The sequence below is a fragment of the Macrobrachium rosenbergii genome, chromosome 45 (genome assembly GCF_040412425.1).
Source record: "Macrobrachium rosenbergii isolate ZJJX-2024 chromosome 45, ASM4041242v1, whole genome shotgun sequence".
NCBI classification, from domain to species: Eukaryota; Metazoa; Arthropoda; class Malacostraca; order Decapoda; family Palaemonidae; genus Macrobrachium; species Macrobrachium rosenbergii.
In genome coordinates, this window is record NC_089785.1 from 2,614,319 (window position 1) to 2,626,818 (window position 12,500).

The 12,500-nt window shown below is 36.7% G+C and overlaps 1 protein-coding gene across 1 annotated transcript in view; it reads right to left on the reverse strand.

The window, feature by feature from the left end:
• Positions 1–333: 333 nt before the first annotated feature.
• Positions 334–12,500, reverse strand: part of LOC136829709 (protein amalgam-like) — a 451,013-nt gene continuing 438,846 nt past the window's right edge. The window contains exons 4-5 of the mRNA XM_067088508.1: positions 4,869–5,159; positions 334–811 (exon numbers count right to left, since the gene is read on the reverse strand). Coding sequence (XP_066944609.1) covers positions 693–811; positions 4,869–5,159 — 410 coding nt within the window. The 3' untranslated portion in view covers positions 334–692. The remainder of the gene's footprint in view (positions 812–4,868; positions 5,160–12,500) is intronic.

Consider the following 12,500-nt stretch of genomic DNA (forward strand, 5'->3'; position numbering starts at 1 on the left):
TACTTCATTTTCAAATGGAAACATTTTTATGATGAATTAACATTAACAAATGAAATAAAGAAAGAATTCCAATAAGGAAGGAAATGTTTGTGTCATTCGTAATTTACAACTTTTCCATGGTAAGGCCAGCATGATCATTAAGAAAAATCCTGCATAAAAAGAAAATTAACATTATATATATATATATATATATATATATATATATATATATATATATATATATATATATATATATATATATATATATATATATATATATATATATATATATATATATATATATATATATATATATATATATATATATATATATATATATATATCTATCTTCTCTACCATTTGAGATCGAAATGACTTATAAAAAGATTCATTAATATTCAGGCACACGGCTGCATACATTTATATATGTATACACGAACATACTTTAGCAACACATCCAGACACACAAAGTAAATGCAAGAAAATACGATGCAAAATGATTCACAAACGAAGCTTCCCTCAATTTACCCTTTATTCGACTTTATCCCAGCCATCAAAAATAGGACTTTATCCAAAAGATCATTAATAACAAAACCTAACGTCAGTGAACATGAGGATGTGGATATTACTCTTCTACCAGTCCTTACTGATGCCGCTATTGCTTCCTCCTACAATGCAACTGAATAATGATGCATGACTGTGGCCCGCAGCGACTATCTGGCCGTCAGGGCGTGGAATCTGAAGATGCAGAAGCCGAGGACCAACAAACACACGAAGGACTGGCAGTGAACGCTCGTGCTCTCTCCTCCTTGCATGGCTTCCGGGTGCTCTCCTGGGTGGGGGTGGGGGGCGAGACAGAGAGACAAAGAGATCTTAGACGGGGACTTCATTATTCATTCATTCATGTTTGAATTGCAAAGGCTAAACGTTGGGTCCTTCAAGTCTTTGATCCAGAAAATCACTAAATGACTAAATTCAGTTTAGAAGATTGGTATTTTTATAGACTTTTTTTTTTTGTTGATTAATACTTTTGAAGACCAAAAGAAATAAGAGATCTTACATTTGCCTATCCATAAACCTAATAAAAGGTTACGTGTCTGTAAGCAGAAACTCACAGTTTGACTAAATTCTCCCTAGGAATTAAATGCCTATATCAAAATTTGGCTATTGTTAATTAACAAAGTAGAGTTTAAATTTCACGCACATGGAGATAGTAGTTTAGGGCATACATATATTAATTGCACACAAAAATGCTTGTTGTTGATGTGTGGTAATTATTGAAAGACCAAATTGCATAATCGGAAGAACCTGAAAATTGAAAGTAAAAGGTTATATACTAGGACTTATGAACAGAACTAAGTAATATCACAGTGCTGACTAGAGGCATTTCAATTCAAGTCTAGAAATAAGTATTATTGAAAGTGTACCTCCCTTAAAATAAACATACTTACACAGGTTTCAGTTAGGATGCATTAATACCTAAATCCCATATAAGCTTAATCAGTACTGCTTAGCTACATTTATTACATGTAGTTCTGCGTCAAACAAGGCTTATATAATAAGATACATGATTTTAATAGAAATTATACTCAGCTTATACTCAGCAGTATTACTAGCGAAAGTCGTCATCTCTTCAATATATCACTTATTTTCTTTTTTATATCTATTTCCGACTTTTGCAGTTCTCCACAATAATAGGGTCTTATTTTCGCAGTCTCAGGTTTATTACTTCTGCCTGAAAGATCTCTCTCATTCCTCCCTAATATATGATAGCATTCTTTAGCTCTCTTTCTTTATAATGGACATTCCCTGTTTTGTGACTCTCAGAACGTTTCGTTCAAGCGTCAATTATAAACTGATCTTCATAATTACATCGCATAATTACGATGTAATTATGATACAGATGTCATTTCATAGTTCCTCGTTGTGGGATATTGCTGTCAGTGCTTTTTTGGCCTTCTACCTTACCTTCATTCCCGCTTCCTTTCTTCAAACTTGCTCACCAACACCTCTAACTGTTGCTTTTAGTGCTGCGTTTTCTCCCAGTTCCACCTTTAGGTCTCTGTGTTTCATATACTTTACTTTCTAGATCTCCAACTCACTCCCCATTGTCTTGTGCGCTGAACGGCCGAAAGTGCCCCAGTGCTTGGCTTAAGAACCTAAACTTCATAAATCAATCACTTCATCGTTTGTTTATTTTCCATATTCACTGGATTTCGTCATTTATTAGATTTAGTTTTTTTGTTGATACTCCTTTGTCGTTTATATTTACTTCCCAGTTTCTTTTTCTGTGCTAGGTTTCTTTCCCTCCTGGGACGCTTTGGCTTGTGACATGCTGTTTTCCAACCAGGGTGAAGAGTGTCCGGTAATAAGTAGATATAACAGTAATGAAGGCCAGTGATACAGGCAACCATATACTCTGTTCTAGCCCAGGCCCGAGAAAAGCAAGAAAAAAAAAAAGGGTTTCCAAGTCTGGGAGTGGATGGAAAGAAACGAGACTACCGATATCCACATCTGTTAGGAACGTTTCATATGCGAATTACAAAAACGCAGCTTTGAATAAAAACATCAACATGGCCGGATCGAGGTATTTATGCTATGCTTCTGTACTATATTCCACCCATTCACGTCTTCCCCTCATCAGTTTCTCCATCAAATATCTTTCCACGCTGATTGTGTCCTCTCATATTCGACTAACTACCAAGGGCTTATTTCACTACACAGAAGTACGACGAGGTTTAAAGGAGATTTGCTGAACCATTAGCCTCCGTTCGGGAATCGAACCCGCGCTCTATCGTTGTTGAGGCGAGAGTGTTAACCGCTGAACTACGAGGACGAATTTTTAATGGTATGATTCCATAAAAATGTAGCAATTGTGGATGAAATCAAGATGGAAAATGAATTTATAATTTATATTTCATGAGTGAAATATTACAGTTTCCATCATTAGAAAGTTTTTTATTTTACTGTTCCCAGTCACCTTTTTCCGCAAGGGGCAAGAGAGAGAGAGAGAGAGAGAGAGAGAGAGAGAATAGGAGATGAGGAGATTAACAAGCCTTCTCATATCTGGGTTCATCCGAAATACATGCAAATTACATTCTAATCGAATTTCAACCCTTCCGTCACACGCACACACACACACACACACTCACTCACACGGGCTTCGAAATCAATCCTTTTCCGGGGGAATTCCTAATTTCATTTCTCTACTCCCGAGTGTGATTAAGAAAGCCGGAATAAGGCAGGGAGGAGTTTCCAGCCTTAAAATACACTTTTTATCAGTATGTTTCAGTTGGCTTCAATAGGCTTATATTTGTTTTTAACTTAAATTTAGAGAATATGAAATGTGATCAGTGTTATATATAAGTATCAAGCTGGGAGACAGGGCGCTGGTGACTGGTACAATACATATACATACGCTACCGGGGTCTAAGCGATGACAGGCAGGGCAGCCGATCGAGATTACAGTCTACCCCAAAAGCCAAATCAAAGTCCTTCAAAAGAAGGCATCGTGCTTACCCCGTACAAATAGGAAAACAAGCACGTTAAAAGAAGAAGCAACTTACAAATATAATACTATGACTCCCTACTAAATTTAAAGGTTCAGGCGCGTGGGTTGGAGAACCAGTTCAGCTTGGATAAAGGTAGAACATGGAACTTACCCAATTAAAGAGAGAGGATAAAGGTGCACGGTGGCGATATGGGCAGAGGTGGTCACTATTGCAATGGTATGGAAACTGGGCGAGCATATCAATAAAAGATGGGAATGGAGTTACATCATTCTTCCCCAAAATGTAACTCTATTTCCTAGGTATTTCTGAACACTTTGGAGGCTGTTGTTGAAGACATCAGTAGATGATTCCCTGTTGATTTTGTTCTTATTGATAACTCTTTAGAGTTTTCTTTGTCCTAGATACTCCTTTTGCTGCATACCGGGATTACCTGTGGTAATTATTTCTTGAATCTTCATTGGAAATAACATGTCTGGTTCTAAATCTGCTTGATTGTCGCGTTTATCACCGCCATTTTTATAGATTTCCTTGGACGTAGGACCTGAATCCATAACTTGAATATTTCCTATCTGTAAAACCGTCCTCCATGTATTTCAAATTCTCTAAGTCCATTTATTTAGTAATCCCAGGTCTATATCTTCTTGCTTTCGTTTAATGTCAGTTTTGCCTGATAACATTACCATCTTTATGAAGCTTACTATCGTACTCTGAAATCTCCATGTTCTAGTTTTACTGCACTTTTAATAGCAGATGCCAAAGTACTGGAAAAGTACAGAAAACCAACACTGATTTATTATATACTTGCTTCCTCTGTGGCGTGGCCATGCACTGTGCGTCGTTAAGCCTGAATTTTCTGGGGATTTTACTTCATAATTTAGCTCCTTGCATATATAAATGTAAATGCAACTGGCAATTAAATAAGATAAAAGGTTTCAGGCCCTCAAGCGGTTTTAGCTCGTATCCAAGATGTTGCTGTAAGCTTCAAGAACATACAATACGAAACTGTGCTTGTAGCTTATGCTACCTTGGATGTGAATTCAAACACTTGAGGGCTGGAGCTGTTTTTTTTTTTTATTGCCATTTACATAAACATTCATGAATATTAAGTGAGAATATTATTTACACCATCGTCTATACTGGTGCATAAGAGAACAGTGGTCTATTAATGTGTGCTTTATGCTGACAGTGGGTAGGCACTGCTTCCCAAGCTGGAGAAAAAAATTTTCTTGCCATTTCCTCATTTAATCTCCGTTTACATTAATTACACAGAACAATTTACTTAATAATACTTATTTACCATAGTTTCCTAACTGCTATACTGTCAGAGGGAAGACTACGTCCTCAATCCTGAACTGTGGACCCACCCAGGAATCTTACCATTCAGAATGTAGACACTGACAGAGGCAGGTTCAGCATTGGCCGGGGCGCAAGTATAGTTGCCGGAGTCCCCTATGGTGGCCCTGGTGACGACGAGACGCGACGTCCTCGAGTGCTTGTCGGTGACGACGCTGATACCCCCGCGTGAGCTGTAGTTTATGAGCGTTGTGCCCCTGAACCAGTACATGTACTGGGGAGGCTCTGGACTTCCTGTGACTGAGCAGGTTAGGTTGATGTTGCTTCCGCTGACCATGTGGATCTCGCGAGGACCGCTGATGTGAGCCTCGGCCTCTGGAAAATAAAGGGAGATGGGTGAGTGACTCTTCAGCGGTCACAGCTACAGGGTTATAGGTACCCTTGATTTTTGTGACTTTCTCTAGGACGTGAAGCCTATAAAGGTACCTCAGACTTTTTTTTTTCCTTCTGAACAGTTATGAATAATTTCTAAATATGTTCCCTGGAATCATGGTGCTATAGACCTTCTGCCGATATGCACACACACACATACATACGTATATATGTTACAGTAAGACTCTGAAACCAAGGATTTCACTTAGGTACATTTGATCCCCGAGGGGCTAGTACTAATTAGACACGGCGAGTCAGTGATTCATCTACACTGTTTCGCAGTGTTTAGCACTAGCCCCTCGGGGATCAAATGTCCCTAAGTGAACTGGTGATTTCAAGAATTCCCTGAAAGTCTCAGGGTTTCGTGAAATCCCCTGGTTTCACAGCCTTACAGTATACAGTAGTATATATATATATATATATATATATATATATATATATATATATATATATATATATATATATATATATATATATATATATATATATTAAAGACGATAGAAATGAGGGAAATCTGACCTTTGAAAGTATTATGGAAACATGTTAAAAACTACAAATTGAGGAACAAATATATTCAAAATCACAAACAGTTTCGGAGCGTCATGCTCCCCCTTCAGTGTCTCCACACTTAATAGGGACAATGGCACTGAAACTGTATGTGATTTTGAATATATTTTTTATCAAATTTGTGATTGTTTCAAGTTGGAAAAGTCGATTCTGATCTGTTATCACAATGGAAACATGTACCAATTTATGACTGTCTGATAGTGACTGCCTTAAATGTAAGAATGCCAATCTAGACACTCTAACACTTAAGAATGGAACTACAAGTGGACTGGATTGGGTTGGTATGGAATGAAGGTAAACAGTCCAAATGACCATAGGGTAAAGCTTGTCTGAAACATGAGAAGGTTCTTGTGGAATGAGTGTGAGGAATTTTGGCTTATGGGAAATTATAAGGTAGGATTGTGATAGATTAAGTAGAAAACAAAAGGATGGCTTAAGCAAGGGAAGCAGTTGGGTAGATCAAGGTTTGTTATGAAATATCTAAATCATAAGTTAGATTATATGAGGAAACTGAAAACTGACTTACATGGAAAAAGAGAAAGCTTGTGACAAAACTGACAGAAATGCAATTGATGAGTGATGAGAATTGCATTATAGAAGATCATTTGTCAAGAGCGATTAGAGGCTTTTACAATAAAAGTATAAGCAAGTGTCAGAACTTGGAGGCATGAGAGTCGTTGGTTTGGTGTAAATGTGTACCTAAGGACAGAAAGGATTAACGTAGCATGGAGGTTGAATAATTTTATGAATGGAGTGTTGAGAAACGCTCAAGAAGAGCATGAAATGTACATATAAGGGTGTGTGAGAAAACAGATTCCGAATGGAGTATGGAGTGGCTTTTTGGTTAATGTACAGTGTTACCTAGTGAAATGAAATTTCGAAAGCACTGGTGTGAATAGAAACCCTAAAATCCTTATTCGTACAAGTTCCAAACTAAACTTCACTGTTAGATATTCCTGCCTTCCATTTACCCTTAAAATCTCACAGTGTTTTACTTGTATAATATTTACATATAACCTTTTTTTTTTCAGAACCTTCCAGACTTTCACTAGCCTCTCCAACTTCTCTTAATTACTGCCAGCCAAGCCGACATGAGAAAGGTATGTTTCTAAAAAAAAAAAAAAAAAAAAATTGAAAAGTTAGTAGGATTGTATTTGTACTGAAGATTTATTTTTAAAGATATCATATGCAGTGTTCATAAGATTCATGTGTCAGTCGAGAAAAAAGTTATTCCTTTAATATTTTTTATAATATTCTGTAGCCCATTACTTTTTTTAGAGAGAGACCCTTGCTCCAACCCTTGAAAATGAAAGCGGATACGTGTCCTATAACTTACACACCAAAAACATATGCACATAACATTAACCCAAAACGTACCTAATTGCAAGTAATGATAACATTACGGGAATTCTATATCACCACGTAAAACCCAAGATTTTAAGTTGAAATTATGCAGCAAAGGTTTATCGTGGAAATTCCGACCTGCTCAGAACCGTGGAATTCAACTTGGTATTTTACATCGCGAATGTGATCGTTTAAATTCTCGGATTTGGTGACAATGCATTTTCTCTAATGAGAAACATTCGGGAAAAGGGAAATCTTACGGGATAACGTGATTTTGGCATGATTGGGTCAGTTACTAACAGGGTCTGGTTTCAGGGTAAGTTTAGCAAGGCCAGTTTTTTATTAGAGAAGCAAGGATTCCAAATCTCTCTCTCTCTCTCTCTCTCTCTCTCTCTCTCTCTCTCTCTCTCTCTCTCTCTCTCTCTCTCTCTCTCTCGTGGTCACTTGCACACGTTCGCCTTTCGAAAGTAAAACTAAAACAGGATCAGTAAACTCTTGCACACATATTTGTGTTTAATCAAAGGGAATTAGATTAATTGACGCCCTTCTTCGCGCAATTTGTGTTTTCATTGATAAGCAAAAAAGTTATGGGCACATATTAGGACATATAATGAAATATATCTAATGATTTTGAGTCTGAAGATATTTATTAGTTTTTTCTTTATCATTTATATGAAAGATTCATTTTGTTAATGGGGAAGCACTTCATATATATATATATATATATATATATATATATATATATATATATATATATATATATATATATATATATATATATATATATATATATATATACATATATATATATATGTGTGTGTGTGTGTGTATGTGTGTGTGTATACCAAACTAAACAAAATACAATATGTATTCATAGATTATTTTTTGAGTAATGTCTTCATAGTGCACAGATCTGTATCTGATTTCTGATTTTTTCGGAGCTTAACGAGTCAATATTTTTTTATATATATATACATATAATATATATATATATATATATATATATATATATATATATATATATATATATATATATATATATATCATTTGTATGGGCAACCAATTACCGGGGGCAGTTTACCCCTTGCAGAACCCTAAAAAAATAAAAATAACGCAAGGACAGGAGGGTGGATGTGTGTGTAGACCAAACCCTAACTCCAAAGGAAGCCGTAGACCGGCCACCTTTTAAAAGGAGGACGGCCGTAGGGGTCAGGAAAGACAGAAGAAGATAGAAAGTCCCAAAGACTAGCAGTAAGGGAGCAGAAACGGCCACTGAACCGTGCATCCCGTGGGTTATTGATTTTCTCGGAAAAAATGTGAGAAGCGGTGTCCAGACGGGTGTAACGAGGTCACTTCATAAGCCTCTTCTGTTCAGCATGAGAGAGGACACAGAAAATGAAGAGGCAAGAGACTGAAGGGAACAAAAAGGCTTTTATGAAGATTTATTAACGGGAATAAGGATGAAAAACGTACTTCATTTTGCCCGAACAGAATTAATTATTATTTTCTAGAGGATGCCTTAGAATGATTTTACCTGTTTAACAAAATGTTTTGATGAAACAGAACTGCGTCATTTTATTACGACAAGGTTAATTGGAATCAAATACGGTCGCCCTCTATGAAAATATTTTACAGAAACAGACCTGCTAACTCTCTGAGACAAGCTTTTATAAAAACAGACCATTTTATTATAGAAACAGAACTGGGGGCTCTTTAAGGCAAGAATTTATAAAGACTCTAGCTTTCTGGGACAAGATTTTCAAAACCAAAATTTAGTAATCTCCGTAAGACAAGATTTTATCGAAAAAGAACTATAGAAACAGAACTGTTAGCTCACTGAGATAAAATTTTATGGAAACAGAATTATGTACATTCTCTTAGACAATATTTTATAGAAGCAGAACCGGTAGCTCTCTAAGGTAAGATTTTATAGAAACAGAACTATTTAAACTCGAAAAGGGAAGTTATTACAGAAACGCAACGATATAATCTCTCCCGAGAAAGAATTCGTACGGACAGGCTACTATCATACATCTTAGACCTTAGGAAAGTTCGAGGCATGTGAAGTGGACATTCAAAACGGCGACAAAACCAAACAAAAAAGCTGTAATAAACGAGCGTTATCATACTCTTCACTACGAAAAATGTCAGTGACCAAAATACAATGCGAAATTCTAAGCAGAAATACGATACTCTGGGAAGTGCATCTGTATAAAACAGTTACTGCTGGGATGCTCTTCACACAACCCGTGTAATTGCATTTTCGTCCCAAGTTGATTAGACGCCGCCGACCAGCCTTTTAAAGACATTCCCATCTTACACGTAATATTTGCCTCGCAAATAAAGGCAAATACAGGAGATATTTTGTCTCCGGTTACTCGTTGTTTGATTTTCATTACACGGCGGGGATGAGGTCGGCCTTCAATTAAGATGGATATGAGGTTGGCTTTCAATTAAGAAGAACCCCGTTAATAACGCCGGGTTAATAATGTCAGATCAAGTCAGCAAACCTAACTAAGACTCTTGGAAAACAATGGCTGCCTCAGGATTCGAAGTTCATTAGCGAAGTTTGGAATATTCATTAATTTTCTGAAGCCTTGTCTTCATTTATTCTTAAAGACTTCACATATGTATGGATTTTCCTAACTTTATAGGCGCATGAATACATTTGCATAAAGAAGACGGAAGTACTATTCTTTTTTTTGTGAAAACATGCACTTGTAAAGGTGAAGATATTCAAGAATTGTATCCGTGGTTGAGTTAGTTAGTAAGTGATCAGTAAGTTTTACAATGGGAAATAATTGCTCTCCATAATGAGGGGACTGCTGAGAGTGAGACAAGGAAATCAGATGTGTATGCAATGTAAAGAAACTTCATGGAGGTTCTTTCCAGACTCACGATGGAAATTGGTATCAAAAATGAAGAAAGACTGAAGGCCTCATAATCAAAGTTTATGGTTAAGACAGTAAATTGGTTTTAAAAATGTGTTTTGTGTAAAATGCGTGAGTTTGTTGGGTGCGTTGCATTTACAAAGTTTAGTATATAGTAGAAATATTAGAAGGATTTCCACATGACGCACAGTACAAATACGTGTTTATAATTCTTTTTATAACCATCAGGATTTTCCCCCTTTAGAAGGTTATAAGAAAAGAAATGAGGTTATTAGCCATGCATTTTTTTTTAACCCCAGCTGACGCTGGTAATCATTCGCAACTGGTTTGATTAGTGGTTTGGGTGAGTGTATTTTACTTTCAGGAGAATGCATCTGACTTCCAAACAGGCAGAAGTACCACCATATAAATGGAAAATGGCGGTAGCCTACCCTTTTTGGATTGCCCTCCATGTTGTATATAGCACAGTGGTATTAATGAGTTTTAATGTATTTCTTCCTATCTACACTCAGTTTTCACTTCCATGCTTTAAAGAACATGGCCTATATGTAGGCCTGAGTTTATTGATGAACTGGATGTGATTAGGAGCACAAGAAAAATATTAATATATCGTGATTTTTTATAACAATAAAAACACCTTCAACAAGAAAACCTGCTTGTGCTTTAGTACAGTGATAATTGCAAAGAAGTTCGCGTCTACTTAGGAACTCCGGAGTTCATGTAGCATTCAAGAACAGTCAAACAATGATACAAACTTTTATAAAGAACTTTCCCGTCAATAATAAGGGATAAAGACATATTTGGAACAAACATCATAGAACCCAGTTTCATAAAAGAAAGCTTTTGTAAGAATATGAATGTCTGTCAAGGATATATAAACTCGATACGTTTATTTCAAAGGAATCATCTAAAATGTATAGATTTTAAGGAAGGGTGTTTATCGTGAGACTACAACAAAGACTTGAGCCCACCTATATAGACAAACGAGATTTGCGAGTAGAACACTGACCTCAGTCGCTAATGAGTTTACTGTCCTTCTCCCATTCTTTACTTCTGCTTATCACTTGTGAGTATTTTGTCCATCCGTCTTTATGCTCGTTTATGCTGTTATCCTGTCACTAAAATTCTGTGTTATTTCAACACTGTTAATACGAACTGGAGTAGATTTATTTCATTTCTGGTTTTATGGCATGTTATGCCAGCCTACATCAACCTCCCATTTACTTCCACACTAGTGCTCAAATCTTTTTTGGGAAGTAACGTCTTCATTTACCTTTCCCCGAGATAAGTGAGTACATGGTTGTTCAGTATCCTTATGAATGGAATAATGTGAAATGTCTGAGAAAAGACAGTGGATGTAGTCGCAAAGTTGTGGAATAAATAACTGAGCCAAGAATGGCGTATGTAATGACTGATGTTTGCAGGTAATTCAGCACTAATTGGGGATAGTGGAGAGAAACTGCAGATGCTCAGAAGAGTTTGGTAATGTTTGCAAGGGGAGACAGTTTCAAGTGAATGGGCAAGAGGAAGGGTCTGAGGTTAAATGGAAACCAGCAATATGCAGCAATGAAAGTTAATGTGGATGGTGGGGTAAAAGAAGTGGTTCATTGGTATTGGCATTTTGCACGTAAACACAGCTGATAATGGTAGCATAAGAAAAAAAAAAAGTGGAGGCGTAGAATGCTTGAGGGAAGAGAGATTGCTGGGTGTGCACAAAAGTGTGCGAAGCGGAGTGAATAGTCTGTAGAAACAAAGGTAGGAGAGTAAATGGGGTTTGTTGAACCAACTCTCTTGTATGGAAGTGATTTGTAGATGTTGAATACGAGTAAAGAAGAAAGTTGAAGCTGTTGAAATCAAGCGCTTGTGTAGTAAATATGGAATAAGAAGAACTGAATAGATGAGAACTGTAGGGATACATAGCAGAGGTTATCAAGAGGATATGAAAGAATGGGTAGCATTGTTAGGAGATGGTTTAGTTATGTGAAAAAAAAAATGGTGAAAACAGCTTTTAATTCAGAAGTAATAAGGAAACAAATAAAAAATGCGTCGAAGTTTTTCGGCGCAATCGAGTTTTCTGTACAGCGTATAATCAAGACCACCGAAAATAGATCTATCTTTCGGTGGTCTGGGTATAATGTTGTATGAGCCGCGGCCCATGAAACTCTCAGCCGTTCGTGGTGGCCTGTGTTGTTGCGTTGCCAGATGCACGAGTATGGCTAATTTTAACCTTAGATAAAATAAAAATTACTGAGGCTAAAGGGCTGCAATTTGGCATGTTTGATGATTGAAGGGTGGATGATCAACATAACAATTTGCAGCCCTCTAACCTCAGTAGTTTTTAAGATCTGAGGGGACAGAAAAAGTGCGGACGGACAGGCAGATAGCCACCTCAGTAGTTTTCTTTTACAGAAAACTAAAAGTAGGAGAATATGACTTAGAAAAAATAGTATATGCGACGTGAAAAAGATACTGGAAAGGAAGC